The sequence below is a fragment of the Danio rerio genome, chromosome 17 (genome assembly GCF_052040795.2).
Source record: "Danio rerio strain M-AB ecotype USA chromosome 17, GRCz13ab, whole genome shotgun sequence".
NCBI lineage: Eukaryota > Metazoa > Chordata > Actinopteri > Cypriniformes > Danionidae > Danio > Danio rerio.
This window is the reverse complement of record NC_141037.1, coordinates 48,844,623-48,869,010: the sequence shown is the minus strand read 5'-3', so window position 1 is coordinate 48,869,010 and position 24,388 is coordinate 48,844,623. Positions and strand designations below refer to the sequence as shown.

The 24,388-nt window shown below is 36.2% G+C and overlaps 1 protein-coding gene and 1 long non-coding RNA gene across 6 annotated transcripts in view; one reads left to right on the top strand and one right to left on the bottom strand.

Annotated features, from left to right (window-relative positions):
* LOC141378415 (uncharacterized) overlaps window positions 1-16,748 on the top strand; it is a 46,860-nt gene extending 30,112 nt beyond the window's left edge. For all 3 annotated transcript variants that reach the window (XR_015513803.1, XR_015513804.1, XR_015513805.1), the window contains one exon: window positions 16,185-16,748. This is a non-coding gene — a long non-coding RNA (uncharacterized LOC141378415). The remainder of the gene's footprint in view (window positions 1-16,184) is intronic.
* Window positions 4,367-24,388, bottom strand: part of peli2 (pellino E3 ubiquitin protein ligase family member 2) — a 51,586-nt gene continuing 31,564 nt past the window's right edge. Inside the window, exons 3-7 of one of the 3 annotated variants that reach the window (XR_015512528.1) lie at window positions 16,193-16,294; window positions 11,889-12,086; window positions 11,410-11,598; window positions 5,199-7,342; window positions 4,367-5,056 (exon numbers count right to left, since the gene is read on the bottom strand). Coding sequence is in view for 1 of the 3 variants with exons in the window: in NM_001002616.1 (NP_001002616.1) it covers window positions 6,752-7,342; window positions 11,410-11,598; window positions 11,889-12,086; window positions 16,193-16,294 (1,080 nt within the window). In the remaining 2 variants the exon portion in view is untranslated. 3 annotated transcript variants of the gene reach the window in all.

Genomic DNA, 24,388 nt, shown 5'->3' with positions numbered 1-24,388 from the left:
GTATTTAACTAGACACCCATATTTATATTATATATTAAATGTCTAAAAAAAATTTTATTGTAGAATCAAAATCTTTTGATTTTGATACATAATACTCATTTTTATGTATTTTTACTGTGAAAAACTTCCTGGTAAATATATTTATAAAGGAGCTGCTGACATGAACTTGTAATCATGAAATGATACAACGCCACATCTAAGGATTATTATTATAGAAGTAGGAGCATTATAATTATGTGTAATCCATTCGACATAAGCAATTTTAGCAATAACCATTGCGTTTAATTTTATTTAAATTTTCGGTCTATTTTTATACACATCCGCAATTCAAAGGATTTGTTCAATCAAAAATAAAAATGTATGTTATTAGGGTTACTCACTCTGTCGTTTCAATCCCAAGACCTTTGTTCATCTTCTGAACACAAATGAAGATATTTTAGATGAAATCCCGGAGCTCTCTTAGCCTTCACGCATAGTGACAATCCCAAGACTTTCAAAGACCAAAAAATACTAAAAATATTGTCAAAACATTTATGTGATTTTAGTGGTTTACCTGTAAGAATAAATTCAAGCCTGATCTCATGTAAGTATTTTACATTTGTCAGTTTAGACTAATTCGCATAGTTCAGTCATACAAGAACGTACCATTTTAAAAAGGAGAAGTGGCACCCAATTCCACCCCTAAACTTGACCATCAATTTGGGATGAGCAAATCATACTAAATCATACAAATAAGATTGTACGAATTCATACAAATCAGCCACTCAATCAAAAAGTTACGACTTGTCGTAAGATTGTGTTAGAAATTCCAAGAATACTTTAGAAAAATAATAAAATAATACTTTTTTAAATATAAAAAAAAAAAAACTGTACAAATAATTGATCTGATGCATAAGAAATGGGTGAACAGGGTACGCATTTACTACGGGAAATATGAGTAGAAATATGAGCGACGAAAAAGACAAACAAAATAGTTTTTTGCCGCATGAATGTGTTCCTGGAGCTTTGTGTGATCACAGTTAAACCACTGAAGTCACGTAAATGTTTTGACAATGTTATTGGTTCATTTTCTAAACTATGAGGGTCTCAGGCCTGTAGCTGTCTATATGGAGGATAAGGGAGCTCTCTGATTTAATTGAAAATATCTTCTTTTGTGTTTTGAAGATAAACGAAGGTCTCAAGAGATCAGAAGACACGAGGGTCAATAATTCATAACCTAAGTTCATTCATTCATTTTCTTGTCGGCTTATTCTCTTTAATAATCTGGGGTCGCCACAGCGGAATGAACTGCCAACTTATCCAGCAAGTCTTTGTGCAGCAGATGCCCTTCCAGCCGCAACACATCTCTGGGAAAATAAACCAAGTAGTAACAATTTGTACTGACTACACGCTATAAATAATTTATTGAGCATTAGCAAATAGTGAATTCATTATCAGTTAAGCATTAACTCTCAGATGTTAGTAGTTTATAACTGCAGATACAAATGCTCTATTCTCAATGTATAAGCGGATGTATAATGTGATTAATGATTGTATTTCATAATAATAATAATAATTTCTTACATTTATATAGCGCTTTTCTAGGCACTCAAAGCGCTTTACACATAGGGGGGAATCTCCTCATCCACCACCAGTGTGCAGCATCCACCTGGATGACGTGACGGCAGCCATTTTGCGCCAGACCGTACACAGCACACCAGCTGATTGGTGGAAAGGAGACAGAGTAATGAAGCCAATTATGATATGGGGAGGGTTAGGAGGCCATGATGGACAAAGGCCAGTCAGGACCTCGGTTCAATGTCTTATCCGAAAGACGGCGCTCACTGATCAGTATAGCGTCCCCTTCACTATATTGTGGGTATTAGGACCCACACAGACCGCAGGTTGGGCTCCCTGCTGGCCCCTCTAACACCACTTCCGGCATCAACCTAGCTTTCCCATGTGGTCTCCCATCCAGGTACTGCAGGGTGCAGCCCTGCTTAGCTTTAGTGGGCGACCATAAGAGAGTTGCAGAGAGCTAACTGCCGGAAAAAAATAATAATAATTATGTTTTCTTCACTAAATGAAGTATTGCATTAATTAGAAAGCAGTAATTAGAGAGAAGGTTCTAGTTTTTAGGATCATTCAGAATGCGCAAGTAAATGATTAATAAACTATTCAAATTAACATTTATAATTCTTATTATTATTAAGTTAATAAATACTTTAACTCAACTTTATCCAGTTTTGTGATCTAATCTAAAGTGAGGACTATTTTTGCTTTATAAATGACCAAAGGCTCAGTTAAACAGGAAAAAAGAAAATAAATGACTTTATTAATTTTTATTCACTTGAAGATACACATATGCACCTATATCAAATGAAAGATAATTATTTGCAGCCTTGTGTGAAATAAAATGACTGAGCACTTTAAAGATAGCTAAATAACATTAAAATGTTGTATCATATTATATTGTTAATTATATTGTTGTTGTTTAATCCAGTTTTATGTTATATTTTAACACTCCTGTTATTTAGCCATGTTTAAACTACACAGTAATTTTATTTTTTAGATAAGATTGCAAATATTATTGTTCATTTGATACTGAGCCTTTCATTGTCATTTATAAGGGATTTATAAGGCATATTGTCCTCACATTAGATTAGGTAACAAAACTGTTAGTTTAAGTATTTATTAACATACTAATTAACCAATATATGCCTGAATAATAATCAACAAATGTTGATTTAAATAGTTTATTAATCATTTACGAACTCATTTTGCATAATCTTAAAAAAAAACTTGTCTAAAAATACAACTGATTTGTAAATATGCAATACTTCATATAGTCATGAAAAATGAATCAATAACAAAATATGAAAGAACAATTATTACACACATTAAAAATGCGCTTATAAGTCAAGAATAAAGCATCTGCATTTATAAACTGATGACTAACATCTATTAATGTAGAGTTAATGCTTTAATGAATTCACTATTTGCTAACGCTTAATAAATGATTTATAGTGCATAGTTATTATAAAGTGTTACCTAATTATTTACACAGTATTCTTTTAGCTGTTCTCTTTTATGGATGATCCTTTTCATCTTGCTTTATACATTTTTTTATTTTAATTCTTTGCGCTTTTAAAAGGCATGAAATGTATATACAGTTTAAAAAAAATAAAGCATACCTGCAAGCCAGTGTCCTCCAAAACAGTGACAATATTCACGTTTAGAAGGTATAAACATCCTAATCCTGCAGGTTGTCATTTCTGCCTAATGCATCAACAATTTTTGAACAAACATTTCTTAATGAATCTTCTGACCAATCGCTTGCTCTCTAGACTCTGCCCCGCCCACTTCAAAACGTCTCTCATTTGCTGTGTTCGAATTCAAATGCCCTCACTGGCAAAACAGTGGTCAAAATTAAACACTATTGGTGTGTGTGTGTGTGTGTGTGTGATGTATGTATATTATTACCATACTACTACCATACCCTATCTTTATATTTCTGTTGAGATTAGGTCAAACATTTTAAAAAAATAATAATAAATAAATAAAAAAATACCCCACAAAATGTAAGTTATAAGTTTCAATAATATTAATATCTGTATTGTTTTGTTCAAAATTGTATGCATTTTTATGTATACTGTGAAAAACTTCCTGGTAAATATATTTATAAAGGAGCTGCTGACATGAACTTGTTATGATGGAATGATACAACGCCACATCTAAGGATTATTATTATAGAAGTAGGAGCATTATAATTGTTTAATCCATTAGACATAAGCAATTTAAGCAATAACCAGTGAGTTTAAAATCAAAAAGTGACATTTGTAAAATACAAACATTGCATTAAAAACAAATGCACATTTCAAAGCACTTCCAGAAGCTTTATCTTTGCCTGTGAATTGCACTAATGCTCTGACAAGAAGTCAATGACAATATCTTTGTTTGAAGACATGTTATCGGCTGTTTGCTACTAATGCTGCACCTACATCTGCACGCACTTCCTGAACTCTGGATCATAGCCAGATTTGATAATCAGGGTGTCTTGATACCAACAAAGCCTGGCTGCACTGGTTTGCCTTTGTCAACCCAAAACTAATCCTGTAATCCTGAGTTTGTTCAGCCACTGTATGGTACAGGGTTAACTGCCTTGCTAGAATCTGCAAACAAACAAACAACAACAACAAAAACAGAAAGACATGCACTTTTACATGTTAAACAATCAAAACATCATTGTAGATGATCAATATGATACTTGTAATGCATGTGTGCAGCAAAGTAACGTCGACTCTTTCACATAGAAAAATAAACTTACACAGTAAACTCCCACAACATTGTTGATGTTCCAAAGCTGCAAATCAAAACACTTAAGAAGTCCTGTAGTGTAACGTTTATTGTGCCTAATTTTGCACAATTGAAATTTACAATCATTTACACATGAATTGTGCTCCCTGCAACTTGAAATGACAAAAAGTACAAAGAACCCCTTTCCTAAATTCCTTTTTTGGCATTTTCAAAACATGTTTGGCCATTTTTAAACTTAACGCCACATGGAAGAGAGCCTTTTACCAGCATCATTAATAAAACAGTAGCTTCGCCCAAGTAAATATACTCCCCAACCCAGTTCATTTTGCATTTGGTGTGACAATTTTAACAACTTTAATAAAATAAAACGCCCATCTAAACGCATGTATACCACAAAAACGGCTTGAATATCAAAACTAATAAATTGAATTTATTTACAAATGAAATCCAAGATGACAGTGTTCCTTTAACATCTCTGGGTCTGAAAATAACATTGGGAGTCTTGTTTTTTTTTTTTTAAACAAACAAACAAACAAACATAGACAAAAGCCTTGAGCACAGGTCTCAAGCTTGATTCTTGCAGAGCCGCAGCTTTGCACAGTTTTGCTTCAACCCTCATTAAACGCAGCTGATCCAACTAATCAAGGTGTTATCAAGCAGGTGTGAGTTGGAGGTGGTTGGAGCTAAACTATGCAGAGCTGTAGCGTTTGAGACCATTGCCCTAGAGCAGGGGTGGCCAACCCTGTTCCTGGAGAGCCACCTTGCTGCAGATTTCAGTTGCAACCCATATCAAACACACCTGCTTGTAATTATCACGTGGTGTTTAGTTCCTAATTAATTGGTTCAGGTGTGTTTGATATGGGTAGCAACTGAAATCTGCAGGAAGGTGGCTCTCCAGAAACAGTGTATGAATTAAACAAAAAAACATGACTAGCGCCTGGTTAAGTATCCAGATGCAGCATGCCCTTACAAAAGAGTGATGACCAGATGTAGTTCAAGCGGATACATTCATACAGACACCTATACCGCATGGTAAAGTACATAACTGAATAAATATATTAGTATCTGATTTAAAACAAACTGTACATGGGCTTTTGTGTAGTAAAATACTTCTCAGTGAGTTAAAAAGGCTCTGTTAATGCAAGCGGTTCAAAAAAATACCTCTTCAGTATGCCTAAAATATCTTCTCGACACCCTTGTAAAAATGTCTTCAGGCATAAGAAACCTTCTCTGTATAAATCTTTAAGAAAATAGTGGAATAAAAGTTAATCTCATAACAAGCTTATAAAAAAGTGGAAATAGATTTTTTGACCAATGCAAATGGGTATTAAAAGAATCACAGGCTCAAAAGCTCCTGCATATCAGAAAAGTCCATCATCGTCATCCACATTTGATTGCAGAATACTCTATTTTTTTAGATCTCCTCTAATTGTACACCAACATCTATGGGTGATATTTAAAGAAGCTAAAATATATGTACCGAAATATTTTTAGGACAGGGGAAAACATCACCAGGAATACTTCATTTATTTATCAACTCTACAGCCATTTCCAAAAATATTTGGCTGCATTCTTTGTTAATCTTATTACCGGTTATCCCGGTATGAATAAAAATACCTTTAAAGATTTTATGTAAAGACACGTAAGTTTCCAAACACTTGACATCTCTGAAGTAGGTGAACACTAGGAGGACTAGGCTAAAAATGTCAAAAATTCCTCTAATTCATTTTCAAAATGAAGCTTCCACTGTGTCTGATCAGCATTCCTGTGGAATCATTAAGGAGTGTTAATCTTGCTAGCTCTTCGTATAAAGGATAACATAAAAACTTAAAATCGCCCTTTTTATCTTTGGAAAACCATTTTAGTATTGCAGATCCCAAATATCTGCTCCAACCATTCCTGTAGAAGCACTCAGTAGAGTTTGGGATATTGGATCCAGACCTTTGGGAATATCCCCACACACTGAACTACTTAACGAATAATGAATGTTCACTGCTGCTCCTTGGACTCCAACTTGGGCTCCAACCCGACACACTAGGCTCAGATAATGGAGTTCTTTGGAAATCACCGGAAGAATTATTAAAGCAACAAAACTTTGCAGGAAAGTCAATCACCAGGAACCAGATGCAGCACCTCAGGTCTAAAGCGGAGTGTCCTGGAGAACTGTATTAAACATCCTGAGTGATGTGGTAATGCTGGTGTGATCTGACATCTTGAAGGCCTGTAGACAAAAAGGTCAGGAAATGATGATGGAATTACGCCTCCTGTCATACGCCAAGGCAACGGTTGTCTGAACAGAAACCTGCTCTCCATCATCAGCAGATCAAGGGCAGCTTCACAGCTTGTGGTTTGAGTCGCTCCTTAAAAATGACACCTACTAATAGTCCTTCAGCATACTGGTTTCCCCTTCAATTAGACAACAATCCACCAGTTCCCCATGACCTCCTCTACGCTCTCAGTCTATAGGCCCCTGAAAGATGAGCTTGGCCCACTTTTGTGTCAGGTTGAGTTGAGTAGCACAGAAAGGACAGGCAGCGTGGAAAGCGTGGGTGCCATGTGGCAAAGGAATCTCTGCCCAATAGCGGGTGGACTTTTCAGAGCACACATGGCCACAAGGTACGAAGACGTGTGTTGGCGCACCAGTGTCTACGTAGAAGGCTGGTTCACATCCGAGCCAGAGTGGCACATAGGGACCCACGGCCCTGCACATGGGGCACTCTCTTTGGGCATTGGACTCCCGCTCTGATCGGTGGCCCCAGTCGTGGTAGCCATGAACATGACCACAGGCAAGGTAGACCCAGGGCTGTTTGTCTTCCTGGGCAGGGACGTTGCTCAGGGCACGACTGCAGCGTTGCATGCTGGGAAAGGCCAGTGTGTTGAGGCCCACAGGGCACTGGGGCCGGGCTGCGTTCAGCTCCTGCCGCAAGGCCTCCAGGTGCTTCTGTGTGGGGGTGTGGAAAAGGCCGTCAGCGGTGCGCCAGAGCAGCGTTGCTCCACAAAGGTCAACCAGAGAGCCGTCCTGCAGAACGTTACTTTCACTCTCCACCTGAGAGAAACAGAAAACAAACATCTCATTAATACAGTCACATTCCAAAAGGCTTCTCCTACAGCAGGCTTCCTCAAATCTTGGCCTGAAGGGCCAACGAGCTGCAGAATTTACCTCCAAGTTTGGTCAAACTCCTCTACCTGTGATTTTCTAAAGATCCTGAAGACATCGATTAGCAGGTTTAGGTGCGTTTAATTCAGATTAGAGCTAAACTCTGAGTAGAGTGGATCTCATGGGCCAGATTTGAGGGTCCCTGTCGTAGAGTATTTAAGTTTGGTTTATACTTCTGCGTTAAAAGTGCACAGCAGGTCTGGCTGTGCCTTTGCACAGTCAAATACCCTTCACCCTAGCCGGACACGCATCTCTCAAAAAAATTTAACCACATGTAGTAGCAAAAAAACAAGAGCTGTGATTGGTCTGAATGTTACAGGAGAGTGTCAAGTCCCATGGTGGAGCGTCAGATGGATTTTTTTTGTTGCGGATTCCATGATTAAAATTGTTGTATGTTTGCAGATTCCTGCCAATTTCTTCCATTTCCAGTATCAACTCAAAACATCCGCAAAAAAAATATTCAAGACAGAGGAACCTGCTACAAGTGTTATTGTCAGATAAACACTAACAGAATGCAGAAGTATACTGTAAATACACTTCTACATGCACTGTGGGTTACAGAGTTCTCTCAACACAGAAGTATAATTTAGCCTATAGACATCCAGCAGCATGATACACGCGCAAAACACTCAACTCACGCCGCTTTGTGCAAATCGCTCGAGTTGGAAAATCTGAACTTCAGCGGACATTCGCCATGCATTAACTAATCAGGACCTTTTTCTTGTTGGGACGTGAACAAAGGGGAAATCCTCTTGCCGACAACAGACAACAGTTCATTAAACTATTGTGAAGTGAATTTGATGCAGGAATGAAGGGAGTAAACTCAAAATGTCCACGCGTCTATTTAAATGTAAATAGCGCAAATGTTCCGCGTCTGGTGTAAACACAGCATTAAGCCTGGTTCATACTTGTGTTGAGTGATCAGCGTGACCCATGACGCATTCTTTGTGCATTGCCGTGCATTTATACTTCTGCATGTAGTTTGTGTTGCTCTGCAAGAACACTTCCAACACGCTAGCTAGCAGTGAGGTTTTGTTTCTCGTTGTCAAGTTTCTTTGATGGCGTTTTGTTTTTACTGAACGATACCTTAAATGTACAAGTTTCTAAAACTCGCTTATTTTGAGTTGGAACTTGCAGACGTGCAACAACTTTAATTATAAGGTAAACACAAAACAAAACTTTCCGTCTGGACCCCTTTCACGGGACTCGACACTTGTTAACACTTGCAACAGGTTCGTGCGGCTCTTGGTTCATCAGCTTTACCAAGCCAACAAGTCACAGAGCTAATAAACTATTTTGTTAGTTACCTTTTCTTTTATTACTAATTCTAATGTCCGCTTTGACCTTTGAACTCTTCCAATTTGTTTTTCCATTGAGTTTCCATTTTTCCATCCCTTTCAGCCTTACAGCTGCATGTTTCCACAGACTTAAGAAATAAACGATGATGCAAGGCTAATACATGTTTATCTCTGCTCTTCCAAAACACATTCTTGGAGTGCTACAGCACTGCACAGTCTGAGCGTCTCTCGTCTTAAGCTTATTTCAAGTCTCTACTAATGAGCTGAGGAGTTCAGCTGTGGAATCAGATGTTTGTTTGATGAGCAAGTCCAATTTTGAAGATCTGAGATATGAAACTTGCAGGATGTCTCTATCTTGCACTTACATGCAGAGCAAAAAAAGTTTGGCAACTTCTGGAATTTTCATGTTGTTCATTTGGGTTCTTTTTGTTCGATGGTATATTAGGGGACACTGAATAGACCATATACAGTACGCATCTATAACAGCAAGCCCTCAAAGATCAGATCAGGTGTGGTTAATTAATTACTGAAAACGTATTGGATCAGGTTAATGCTTGATGATCTTCAGTCTCTGGGTTTGTGTATTCTCTACTGCTTAAAAATGTTTAAAATCCAGTTAATTTATCAAATAAACAAAAGCATACCATCAGTAAAAACATCTTGGACGTTTACCTTTAGCAATATGTTCATCAGCAAAATAGTTGTTTTGAATTTGATGGTGTGGTGAGAATGCAGAACCACAATTGTCCCCCAGAAGGCGCTAGATGTTCAGAGACTCAAACAAGGTGCTCAATTGACTGCTTATGATACATCTACACAATATATCATGCACTGTACAAAGAAAACCATGACTTTCCAAACTAAACAGAGCAAAACAAAGCCCCTTATTTGAGCAAGATATCATGTGAAAGAACTTGCAGACTAGAGCACTATATTCCAGACATGAGGTTAGGAGGAACATCTTTAATCTTCATTTTAGGGATCTTCCTTACCATGATTTGAACTAGTACACTCTAAACTACCCGAATCTTCACTGATACAACAAGTAGCATCCCACAACCTGAATGAGAACTCCCTGCACATGGATTAGACCCCGGATCCTAATAAAAGTTTCAGATGATTTTGTCTAGACAGTTTCTGCAGCTGTGAATTAGGACATTTTACCACTGTAAAATAGCAGTGAGCAAACCGATGACTGACTGAGAAATTAGTTATGTTTACATGCACTAATTTACATCAAACTGAATGAACTGAATCTGATTTCACATTTGTTTATATGTACTCTAAACATTGTATTTAATTCAAAATTCTGTTTATGTTCATTTTACATGCATTCATTCCAATGAAAACTTTGGCACAATGTAAATAAAGTATATAGTTTTATTTATATTTAGGCAGGCTATTGTATCTGAAAATCAAAATACTAGTTTTAAATTTTGAAAGTACATTCCAACTACAGGTGTTTGTTTGTTAGTTTATGCACATTATAAAACGACAAAAGAAACTAGTTTAATAGACTTGCCTTTCGTTAAATTTAGTTGACAATGCAATACTGATAACAGTATCCTTAATAAAATATACTACGATATTAGAAATAATACAATTTGTATGTTTTGTTTTGTTTTAATTATAGAGCTACTTTAAACATTATTATTACAGCGCATTCTAAATCAGAATGTTTCATTACGAAGTCTAATGCAAATATACAGGCAGTGGTTTCACATGCTTTATAATAATAAGAATAATAATACACTCATTGCAATTTTTCTGGGCAGTCAACCATTTGGCCTTCAGACTCCACACTATCATATTTCTGAAGAGGAGACATTTATCAAATTATGCGAAGGCTAATGCATGTCAATATCGCACTGCCCTCAAAAGTAGTCAGATTCAAGCATTGACACAGTCATTTTTTGTTGTTGAATTGGGTCAGTAAAAAAAAAAATTAACCACCCTCTCCATTCGGATCAAAATGTCATTCAGATCAAGCTCAGTCTGACTAGTTAAGGTGTTTACATGAAGATTTTTTTTAATCTGATTGAACCATCAATCTAACTACATATGTATTTGAGTCTGCGTAAATGTAGCGCACTGTGAACTATGCATGTCATGATTTTGCAATAGTATCTGGACGCAGCCTTTATGATGCAAGCTGAGACTGCATCGCTCAGAGATGCAATGTGAGAAACAATGCACTAAATGGAGCTAGTGACATCACTGTAAGGGAGTAGGGTTAGGGGTTAGGCGAGCACATTAAAAAGCATTGGATGCAGCTCAGGTTGCATCTGCACCAAGTCTGCAGCCAGACCTTTCTCTGATTTTGCCAAGTACGACGAGATCCTGGATTTACATCTATGTTGATCCTGGAACATCATTTTTGATCAAAAATGTTATCCATACTTAGTCCTTACTCCTAAACCCGACCATAATTCTAAATGATTCCCAAAATCTGAGCGGAATAATAGTTGTATAACAATCAAGCAGAAGTGCAAAAACCAAACCGCAAGCTTAAACTTAAACTGTAAATGTATCCCTTAATTCTGATTGGCTGATTCGAATGTTGTTCCAGGATCAACATAGATGTTAATCCAGGAACATGTCCTACTTGGAGAAAACAGGCGGTAAACTACACTGAACAGACACCGCTCACATACTAACCAATTTTCCTCGAGTTTGAGCAGAGCGTGTTTCTCTCAGTGTGTAAACATCTCCACACACTGATATCTCCCTCCACACACCAGGCTTGGATTCCTCTGTGAACCCGCCCCGCGGGTGCATGACTAGCACCCCATTGGTAGTCAAACCGTCCATGTGACCATCTGGATTCTTCCATTTGGCTGCTTTTTCCTGCAGAGAGATTTAATTACTGTACATAAACAAAAATATGTGCACCGCACTTTGTTTTTAGGTACACATGGGCGAGTCATTCCAGTTAGCCAGACACACCTATATTTACCAGGTAAGTTTAGATCAGTTCCACAGGATCAGCAGAAGTGGATACTTCCCCAGACAGCTCATGCACACGTATATTACTCCCCAGACAGCAGTATATATTTATAAATAATAGCTTGATAAAGTATCTAGTAATGCATCTCAGACAATTCCATTTCAGGACCAGGCATAAAAACCGCACTTACTCCGAGAAATATATTCTTGGAAGAATCGAAGCCTGCAGCGAAGATTCGTGCGGTGTAGGGTGGGTTACGCTCACACACCACCCGGCAGGCGAAGCGGGAGATGGTGCTTTGAGTGATGGGTGTCTCCTCACTCTCTCCTCCCCCTGACACAGTGTCAGTCACCACAAAGTCAATCGGGCCCTCCGTCGATCGGCCGATCTAAGATACAACAGACAAGTTCAAAGATTCTCAGATACATCTTATATTGTCATACAGACAGCTTGCTGTGACTGCATGACTCAGATGGGAAACATTTTTTAATAAACACAGGGTTACCACAGATCATGGGCTATCTGGAATTTCTGAATTTTTTATTCTTTTTCAGGTAATTTGACTGCCAGGGATTTTTGTTATTAATTGAAAAAAAATACTTCATTAATTCATTTGAACTTCCAGTCTATCTTTGTTTGGGCTTTAGCACTGTATCCTTAACAAAAGTGACATGAGAACGTGATTAAAGATACATTTTTCTTAATCTGCTCAAGTGCTATTAGGTCATGAAAATACATCATTTTAGTCAGTAAAAGTCATGACATTTGGCTTAGCGTGGGTACTCTGTATACAGTAATATTAGTGGTAGAAGTAAAAACAAGTATATATTGCACAATACAGTTTAAAAGTTAATGATCAATAAAATTTGAAATAAAGTCTTTTGAAATCTAACCCGGGCTGCATTTAACACAAATGCACCAAAATAGCCGTTTTCATTGGAATTCATTTAAAATAAATTCATAAGCACTGCTGTGATGGTACATTTAAATTTGAAAAAATATACACACATACACATTAACACTTTGCCCATTTAATGAATAGCACAATAAAGCTGTCACTTTACCATCACTTTAGAACTTGCACGAGAAACATTGGCAGCAGTACATATGATCAATATGCACTGGACCAAATCAGAATTTAGATTTTAGTCAACGGGCATCTAAGTGGCACTGAAATGAGGCACCAAGGAATTGAAGGCAAGGGAAGCATCAATGATACGTTTCTTTATATGAAGCCAACTGGTTTCCTTTTTAATCAGCAACCTTAAGTATTATAACTTGTATTTTTATTGTGAACCTGCTTGCTTTATTTGCGGAGTCTTAAATTATCGCACTACGTTACCAATGTACGAGTTCGCAAATGTGCATTCAACTGTTTTTACAAAACTTAGCTGGTCTACAAGATGTCAGAACTGAATCAGGCTGTTTTTTGATTCACTGTCCAAAAAAAAACAATGACAAACCAACATAAACATTGCTGAAGATGGCAATGTTTAGTGGAATCATGGACGTCAGCAACACTACTGTAAATAATCATAAGTTTTGTGACAAAACCCTTATGATGCAATAAAAACAAGTCAATGTGTTGTTTATTAGCAGAAAAGGCAAAAAAAATTTCATATTTATGCTAAAGATTTAACCATTTGAAACCGGTTTGTAGACTGCTGTTAAAAGCACTGTAACTGTCAATTTTTTGTTAATGTTTTTGTATCTAATTTGTATTGTTCAGTAATACAATCTCACTTAAAAACTTAACACCGAACCCTATACTGGAATCAAATAATCAATTAAAAACAATCCATATCTTGGTATATCAGGAATCTGAGGAGCAAAAACAAATTCTTAAATGAGCAAACTATTGTATGTGGTTTGAGTCAAGTGACAATTACGGTCCCTACACCGTTTAGCCTCAAGAGTAAACAGGATGGAAAATAGTTCTGCATGTGCTGGTACTTGTTTGAAGAGCTTATTTTGGTTTTAAATGTGGGATGGAAATTCCCAAGAATAGAGAGGTGCTCGTTGCACTAAATCCTGTTTATAAATACATGTACTGAAATAAAAGACGCAACGCTCTCCACTTTATTTCCTTTTTATAGAGAGAGTTTCTGTTTTGTCCTTGTGGGCTACTGCTGCTGGTTCCTGTTTTTGCTTTTCTTCTCATTTGCTCATTTCCCATCTGCATGACTCTTTCCATCATGTGCAGACCTGGGGCTTGTACAATGAAGCTGAATTAGCTGGCAAGTCAGCTAAGTTTTGGTTTGCACCAATCCTGGATTTTCGGTACCAGTAAGAAAGCTCAGCTTTAATCGTTATTTGTTGCGATGGTATTCTATGCTGCATAGCTAAACTGCTCCAGGGCTGCTTTTATGTTCTGGATTGGAGATCACAAACCGACATTCAACAAATCAACTGAGAACAAAATTGACATCTGACGCAATAAAGAAACTCCAGTTTCTGTTGCTATTAATTAAAAAGGGCTGTATTTTGTAAAATACTTATCAAAAGAAAAAAAAATCTTCTGGTTTTAAATGCAGAATAATTATTTTATCCACAATCAATTACAAGCCTTTTTAGTTTAACAACCAAGTAATAATATTTATATATACATTTAATGATATGGGTTTAGACTTCATCTCCTGATTATTTAAATAAATAAATAAAGACAACATACGACTCTCTGTATGTATATCTACACAGTGCATAAGTGTAACAGAAGGCAGCTAGTGAAGTGTTGTGAGGGTAAACCTTACTACTTTGACCTCTAAAGGGACTCCAGCGACATATAGAGGCCATGGTCTTCAGCCCCCTTGTTATAGCAACCGAACACCATACAAAGAATGGCCGGTTCGATCCCAGTTCAGAGTCTGTTGGGTGCAGTTGGACCAGAGGATTTCACGTGGGGGCTCGTCCGGGATAGGAGTGAGTGTAATGGCGGACAGGTAGTTAAGTGCTATGCAGGTAAACCTCACTCCGTTCTAGCACAGTGGTTCCCAACCTTTTTCCTTGGAGCCCATTTCTCAACATCCACAAATTGAGACTTTAATTCCACCTATAGTGACTTTCAGAGCACCTCATAATATAAAGTTCCCATTTCATAGAGAGAGAGAGTTTTAATTTTATTGCCATGTCATGGCAAAAAGAAAATAGATCAAGTTTATCAAGTTTTATAAATACCAATTTTCTATTATTAAAAAACTATTCTTACAATTAAAATAAATAAATAATGTCCAAGGTAAAATACATAATAATAATAATAATGATATATTCTGTAATAATATGTATATTTATCTTCCATAATGATACAAATCTAAAACAGTTTAAGATTTTTTTAAAATCTAAAACAGTTTTAATTCCTTTTGATGAAAATTGTACAATTTTAGATGGATTCACATTTAAGAATATTTCCTTTAAAGTCTCTCCAGATAAAAACTGTTGTCTGATAACATTAAAATTGGGACATTCCACAAGAACATGTTTAACAGTTTGGTTTCCGTTACAATATAGACATTTTGGTGGTTCTTCTCCTTTAAGTAAATGTTCATGCGTGAGTCTCGTGTGTCCAATGCGGCATCTTCTATAAACAATCTCGTTGTGTCTTTACTTAAAAAATAAATTAGATTTTCTTTTCCTATTTCTGGCTGAATTTCAAAAAGTTTATTTTCTGGGCACTGATCCCATTCTGTTTGCCATTTGATGAGAATGTAGCCTTTTATTGGTGGCTTTAGATCTGAAGGTGGGATTTTACAGTCCTTCAGCTTTCCTGCTAGGGCTGTTTTGGTGGCTTTGTCAGCTTGTTCATTCCCAAGTAGTCCGGTATGTCCGGGGATCCAGCAGAAGACTATATTATAAAACTTTGTGTAATTCATTTACTTTGATAAAAATGTCAATGGTAATGGGATGCTCCAGTTTAAAAGAATTCAATGTCTGTAGACAAGATTTAGAATCAGAAAAGATAATAAAATTGTGTCCTTCAGCATTTTCATTGTGTTCTAGAACAAAGATAATAATAGCCTTTTTGCTTCTGCTTTAAAAATTGAGCTTTGATCGGGAATGCCAATGCCGTAGTGTGATTAACCCATTACTATTGCTGCAGAAACATCACTGTCCTTTTTTGATCCATCTGTGTATATTGGATTATGGGTAGGATCACATTTCATATAGCGTAATGGCAGATGCCAAAAGCAGCAAGAGCGTCACATATAATAGAGCATGTGTATAGTAAACAAAGTATGTGCAAAAGTCCTATTTAAAGTCTTTTTGCAGATCACATCAACTTATTTAATACGGTTCCCAGGACTATTTTTAACATATCAGTCTAAAATTTGGCAAATTTAGAGCCAAATCCATTACATGTATTGTCATCTCAGACCTTGACTGGCTGTGGTGGTTGCTTTTTCATTATAGTATTGCCTTTCTTCAGTAAACAGGCAGATAGTGAGGAGGAGAAGAGACACTTCAAAGTGATTTTTTTTTTTTGCTTTTGCAGAACAGTACCTGGAACATGTCCGTGTCTTTGTCATGGCTGTACTCCACCACCACCGTCTGGTTTCTGGACAGCGTGTAGGAGATGCTGTGCTGGCCCTTACAGTTCACTGCCTGTCACAACACAACAAAAGCTTCTTTCAGAAAGCACAAAACAACACTATGCTCATACATTTGCTCTGAGAACAGTTTTTTTTTCACCAAATTAAGCGAGTTTTACACTTTCTGAAAACTGTCACACTTGTCAACCCAACAAAATTGCTGCCACAATACAAGAGCATTTTTGTAATTCCTGAAGTGTTTAGGGTATTTTTAGGCTGTAGACAAGATACTAGATGTATAGGTATAAATAAATGTACAGACTATCAGTTGCTGACATTGGCCATCAATTTGCAGTATACACACATACACAAGATATTGTACTAAATATGAATAGCACTGTTGAAACGAAATTTAGACTCATTCATGGATTATTAACTATTTAAAAATCATTTCATATTTTATACCTGAAAATAAATTTACATTTAAAATGTATCAAACCAATATGAAAAATAAAAAGTTTAAGAACTTCTGGATTCTGTTATCTCATTAGTATTTCACAAATCGAGAAGGAGATTTGAAAAAGAACAACGTAAACAAGGACAGTACTCGTCAATAGTGTAGCTAATGTGCAATGGTGATCTTATTTTCTCACGGACACAGTAGTGATGATTTTACATGCAGTTCACGGTGATTTCCATTAATTGAAACATATTGGCAAATATACACTCAACGGCCACTTTTTTAGGTACACCTGTCCTACAGCTCGTTAACACAAATTTCTAATCAGGCAAACACATGGCAGCAACATAATATATTTAGGCATGTAGATATGGTCAAGATGACCTGCTGCAGTTTAAACAGAGCATCAGCATGGGGAAGAACAGTGCTTTAAGTGACTTTGAATGTGGCATGATTGTTGGTGCCAGACAGCTGGTCTGAGTATTTTACAAACTGCTGATCTACTGGAATTTTTACGCACAACCATCTCTAGGGTTTACAGAGAATGGTTTGAAAAAAAAAAAAGAAAATATCCAATTAGCGACAGTTCTGTGGGCGCAAATGTCTTGTTGATGCCAAAGGTCAGAGGAGATATAGGTTACTGACTGGTTCCAGCTGATAGAAAGGCAACTCAAATAACCACTCGTAACAACCGAGGTATGTAGAAGATCATCTCTGAATGCACAGCACATCCAACCTTGAGGTGGATGGGCTACAGCAGCAGAAGACCACACCGGGAGCCACTCCTGTCAGCTAAGAACAGAAAACGGAGGCTACAATTGGCACAGGCTTAAAATTGGACAATAGAAGACTTGAAAAATGCTGCCTGGTCTGATGAGTCTCGATTTCTGCTGCGACTTTCGGATGGTAGGGTCAGAATTTGGCATCAACAACATGAAAGCATGGATCCATCCTGCCTTATATCCTACATTTCAGGCTGGTGTTGGTGGTAGTGAAATGTTGTGGGGGATATTTTCTTGGCACACTTTGGGCCCATTAGTACCAATTGAGCACTGTTTCAAGGCCAAACAATACTCCTACCTGGAGTATTGTTGCCGACCCTGTCCATCACTTTATGACCACAGTGTACTCATCTTCTGATGGCTACTTCCAGCAGGATAACATGATATGTCAAAGTGCAAATCATTTCAGATTGTCATGTTAAAGAAAACCAGTGAGGTGACAGTACTCAGATGGCCTCCACAGTCACCAGATCTCGATCCATTAGTGCACCTTAGGGAAGTAGTGGAATGGGAGATTAACATCATGGATGTGCAGCCGACAAATCTGCAGCAACTACGTGATGTCATCATGTCAATATTAACCAAAAATCTCTGAGAATTTTTCCAGTACCTTGTTGAATCTGCCATGAAGGATTAAAGCGGTTTACCAACCCAGTACTAGTAAGGTTTACCTAATCAAGTGACCAATGAGTGTATTAGTCCACATATAACTAACAAAAGGGATGAGTAATAATATTTGCGAAGAAGATTTCAGGTGAAGGAGGCAGATCTGGTAACCACAGCAACAAAATTCATTAGTTAAAGTTATTCTACCACTGATATTAACTTTAGAAACAATATCTTAAGGTCAAAAACTTGCATAGTGCTGCCTTAATTTGCAAAAATGTAGACTTGGAGGGAGTGTGCAAGGATTTAAGATACCAATAGAAATTGAGCCTCAATTAATTGGTTTCCAAATTAAACTGCATTTAAATAAAAATAGTAATAGTAATAGTAATAATAATAATAATAATAATAATAATAATAATAATATATATATATATATATATATATATATATATATATATATATATATATATATATATATATATATATATATATATATATATATATATATAAATAAATAAAGCATCCGCATGAATGAATGAATGATTAAACAAATCACTCAGTAAGACAGACCTGCTGCCAAATACTGTTGGTTTTAGTATCCATTACAAACCTAAGCCAGCAAAAAGTACCAACAGAGTAAACTTAACATTCAATATTGATAAATTACTTTAGAAAATCTGCCTAAATTTATTACTAAATCATATTTCCTGGATTAATTATCCAGTGGCCTGAGAATCCACTGCATTGTTTAATCTTTAATCAACTTCCAAATGAGGGAAAACTGGACCGCCACATACACAGGTGCACATGTACAGCAGGTGTTGTCTTCTAAATGCTGTAATTCATGCACCTTATTTAGTTCTAGGCCTGTCACAATATTTATTACATCCACATAAACAACGCATGGACCAGACCTCAATCGTTTTTGGTGATGCAATATACATCAACCATACATAGACCAATTCTAGCAACATTTTAGCGGATTGTGCAACACCTCTTTCTATTGAAGGTGTCAATGTCAGTAGGGTTAAAAAAACACTATAGTATTTACTGTAAATTACTTTAGTATGATTTAATGTGGCTGTCTGACAACTGAAAATAGATCTAGTAGCAGATATCGCAGCTTCAGTTACTTTTTACTTTGCACTTTTTTGTTAACATTTATTATTTTATGTAGGATATGCATTTTCACATTCCGATTCCAACGCCTAATTATTAAATTGCTAAAATGACTATAATTAAATATTTCTAACATTCTAGCATTATATAATGAGTGGCATAAATGCTCCTAAAATACCATTAATATCAATTATCGCAATATATTTTGCTGCGATTTCTCGTACAACAAAAATAGATATCGTGACAGGCCTATTTAAGTACTTGCTGTAGATTTTTATTTTAAGCTTTGGTGTTGGAGCAAAAGACAAAGCTTTAATAATATTTGCCATGGCCTCATATGACCTTTATAAATGACATTTACTCTTAAAAACCCGGGAACGTGAATAGGTAAGAGGATAATGATGACCTTTGTAAAGGTTTAATGTTGTACCAAAACACCACTGCAACAAACATGTGCAATTCGAGCACTTTACTGTTTGTGAAACACACCCCCATCAAACATTCATTACTCAAACAGCTGTCATACGCAGCTTGTTATAAATAAATGATACATGATTCAAATCAAGTGTGTAAGAAGAGGCAAACATCACATGACTATCAAAATGAAAACGTATGGCCTGAGATCAGATTAACGTTTTTGAAACATGAAATTAACCATAAATAATCTGACTCTGATGTGAATGAGGTTCACTTCAAACTGTAGTGTGTGTGAACAGTATTTCAGTGATTTAAGACAAACCACATTGCTGGGATATATACAGCCAATTTCCCAGCATGCTTATTTCTTGCTTCTCGATTCACCCTTTTGCTCCTCTAATCTGTGATTTCCAAATTACCCACATCTTGATCACGTGCGCACTAGAGGGAGTGGAAACTGGGTCATGGTTACTAGACTAGTGTGCAACAATGGAAAAACACAGCCAAGAGAGGAAGGTGGCTTCTATCTGTGCAACAACCAATAGATAGCAGGGTCTAAAATCTCACCATCCACTTACATGGCGAGCACTGGATTGTTTTGGTTCACATGAACCTATAGTAACACTTTTCTCAATAACACTGGAGGTCATAAGCAGTTCACATATGCATACTGGAAGCCAAAATTTCATGCCCCACATATACCCTGTAATATCGCACACTAAAGAGTGATGCAAGTATGGGTGTCTACATGTCTATATATAGACTATGACACAAACTAAAAAAAAACATACAATTTCTCAGCCAAAAGACATTCAAATATTTAAAATGTGCTTTGCAAAAAAAAAAGATAAGTTGTATGGGAAATGGTTCACACAAAATGACTGACTTTGAACAGTCTGCTTAATAAACAGTTTAAATAAATAAACCACTTCTAGAAAATTGAGGGGTGTTAACAAAAACAATTTGACATTTTTTAATTCCATAGATTCTGAGAATACCAAAAGAGCCACATATTGATAAAGAATGTTATGATAGCAGTTTTAACATTAGGTTATGATTGAATTGCCTCTAGTTACAGTTATGAAGTAGTTTGATAACAAGCAGGACATGTTCATGGGCCAATGACATGACCACATTGAAATGGTCTATTTCAGCTATATTATATGAGTGTTTAGAATAATTCTGATGTTTAAATATTCAGTAAAAGGCCATCTTGAAACTTTTTCTGAGGTTTTGAAGGCATTTACACATCCATTTTAATTGGAAAACCTGGAATTTTTTTGAAGATTTGGTGGAAAAGTTGTGGAAAACTTTGAAGTTTAAGTTTGCCAAAAATAATACAGACATCTTCATGTACATTAAAAAAATAAAATAACATGCACAAGTACTCACAATGACAGACTACAGGAGCATATATGTACAGGTGCATAGGGTTTCATTATAAAATGACACTGCCAACTACATGCCTAGAACACAATATACATCATTTTTCCAAACAATCCACAAATATGACTAAGTCGGCATCGGCATGTAAAAGTTTTCTAAACTGGAAAATTACCACTTTGTTTTGAAGTACACTGCTGTTGTGTAAAAAAAAAAGGTTAAGCTCGCAACACGGCAAGTAGTGGTCCAAAAACATGTGAATGGATGAACGCAAAAAGTGTCGTCACCTCATGTAGTACAAACCCCAAATGTGGGAGAATATTACATTTAAAAGGAGAAGTTAAGAATATTTTGATTTATAGAGAAAAAAAAGCATATCTTCATATGGCATGAAGAACATCTGCCAGCATAACCATTTTACATGCAATAAAGCATACAAAATTACCAAGTTCTAAGCTTCTGTAAAGAATAAAAAATGTTTTTAATTTGAATTGGTTTGTCATGGCAGGTGCTGAAAGAGCGCTTGCACAGCTTAATGCTCTCGAAAGAGGCCTTCTCCAGTGCAGAAATTATGGTTATATTCAGTAAATATTATGAACTGCAAATCATGTCCATATTTCCATTTCACAAACAGTTTTACAGCGGGTTGATATACTTCAAAGACTACAGGGAGCACGAGTGTAAAACCCTAGACTGTGCAACTGAGAAAAGACCACAATGCATGACAAAAAAAGCTTTTAAAAGTAGGTCTGGCAAAAATGCAATGCCAATAAATATTTTCCATATTGAACGATAATGATATACATTTCAATAAAAGTTGTTAATGTTTCCAGATTTGAAAGAGTATCCCAACAATAACTGAAGCCACAAAAATCAGAGTCCATTAAATAACATTTGCAGCCGATACATTTTTGGTGGCCGAATATTTGGTATATCTCTAATATCAACATGCTTCTAGATTTCCATTGTTGAACATTTCTGCTGTGTGACTGGTTCTAAGATCAATATGGATTAAAAAAAAAAAAAAAGTCTAGAGCAGAGATGCCTAAACTAGGGCCCGTTGGCAAAAGTTGGCCAATGGTAAGCTTTGATTTGACCCGCCATTCCCAACTGAGAAGAAAGAGAAAATGATGGAGATGGTTTCACGATTATCAATTCAAGCTTTTTATTTAAAGGCTAACTGATATTAACAGTTTCAATTAAATGGTGTAAATTAATCAAATTTGGTTTAAATGCACAATGACAATGCAGAGACGTTGATGAGCAAATCAAGTCAAGGCAGATTCTGACTGACTTCTGTATTCAGCATTGAACTCCAATGTGTTATAAATGTTTTTAATTGCAAAAAAACTGCATAAAAGTTATCATTTAAAAAGTTAAACAGCATTAGTTAATAGGATTTAAAGTAATATTTTCTATTTATTTTGAAATACTATGAAATAAATTAGGAAATTATACCTATGCAGGGCTCAACAATAAGGACTGCCCAGTGGCCCAGGGCCAGCGTGAGAGACGCTTGGGACAGCAGACAGGATCATTACTGGCCCGATTGGGACAGTACTGCCTTGTCACTAACATTTAATTTGTCTGCGACTATTAGTCAATTGCGTGCATTTTAAGTTTGTGCTTTTAGGTCTTTAAGCACTACCCTGTCTGTGATGTAGTAAACAACATATTTCTTTAAGGTTCCTCTTATCTGATTTGATGTTTTGAGCATGCTATTTTTTTCCATAACCTGGGGTCCGTTCTTCGTACCTCGCTTAAATGATCTAAGATGATTTGGCAGATCCTGGATCTTTTAATCTTGATAACTGATCTCTCGCTTATTTGGTTCTTCAAACAAGTTCGCGAATCAGATTAGAATGTCTGGATGAACTGATCTGAGATCGCTGCGTGTGTTGTTAAGGACAGATCTATCGATCCTCGAAATCATGATCAGCAATGCAACGATTGGCTGACGGCACAGCAGCGTAATGACATCATCTGATTAATATTCAATTATCCATGTGAGCAAAATTACATCAAATTAGCAGTAAACGGCTTGTTAAATATAACACGCAGTAACTTCACATTAGTTGTGAGCTGCAGGCTTTACACTTTCATTTGTCAAGACAAGAGTATTCATCATGTATTTCAATGCAAATCAATGTATTTAGTTCTACATTTAGAAAAGATTTTCTTTATTATAGTACAGTTTTTTAATCGGTGTAAAGAATAACTGGTTGTTTCCAAAAGCATTTTGATATTGGTAAAGGCGTCTGCAACTTTTGTGAAGCATCAAATCACCAGCATATTAACTATCAAAACATGTTTATGACTGCATAAATGTATTATTGCTTTTAAAAAAAGTCACATATTGTGCATTTCTATTATACACAATTTGTACTAAAGCGATCTAAAAAGTTCATATCAATAAGTTTTCTCTTTGCACCACCAAGTGGCAGTCTTTGTACTTTCATTTCGAGGGTGCAGATTGCATACGTTTTATTAATATGTAAAACTTTATTTATTTTATTAATGACTATAACTTTAAATATATAGTTAAAAACTACTATTTTCCCAAGTGTATATAACTTTTACTGTAAGAAAATATCAGAACTCGGTACATACTTTCTGTATCATCTTTGCTTGAACTGAGCCGATCTAATCCTGTTTATATGATTTGAACCTGCTCCCGATCAGGTTTGACCTAGCAGATCTGTTGCCATGACAACAACTCTCGGATCAGCTTTGAAGAACGAAATGATCCTGGATCGTGTCAAATCGTCAATATCCAAATCCAGCTAACTGAGTAATCCACGTACGAAGAACGGACCCCTGGTAACAACCAGAACGGAGAAGAAACAGCAACATCAAATATCAAAATATAAGGCTAAAAGAAAATGTCTGTTTCTAATGTCTTGGAAGCAGACATTTACATGTGAACAACGTGACAAAAAAATGAAGTGATGTTTTGCACAGTTTGTCGTCAGTTTGACAAGTCAGCCCACCTTTTGTTAAATAATTTCGAACTGTAATAAAATACCTCCACATTTTCCATACTACTCTTTTTGTTTGCATAACAATTTGATTAATTTTTTTTTTAAGTATTAAAATTGTAAATTCACAAACTTTATTTTTGACACATTATTTAAAATATGCGGCTAAAATATAGCTATTCTTTTTTTTTTTTGGTGGGGCCATTAAAAATTTTGGCAGGGCAGGTAAATATCTGAACCACTGGCCCGATCAGACCAGTACAAAAAATCCTTAGCGTTGAACCCTGCTATGGCAACTTTAATGTACTATAGTTTAATAAATTGACCTTTGGCCCACAGCTCTCCATGATATTTAGATTTTGACCCTTCATACAAAAAAAAAAACTTTATGCACGCCTGGTCTAGAGCTTATTGTCATT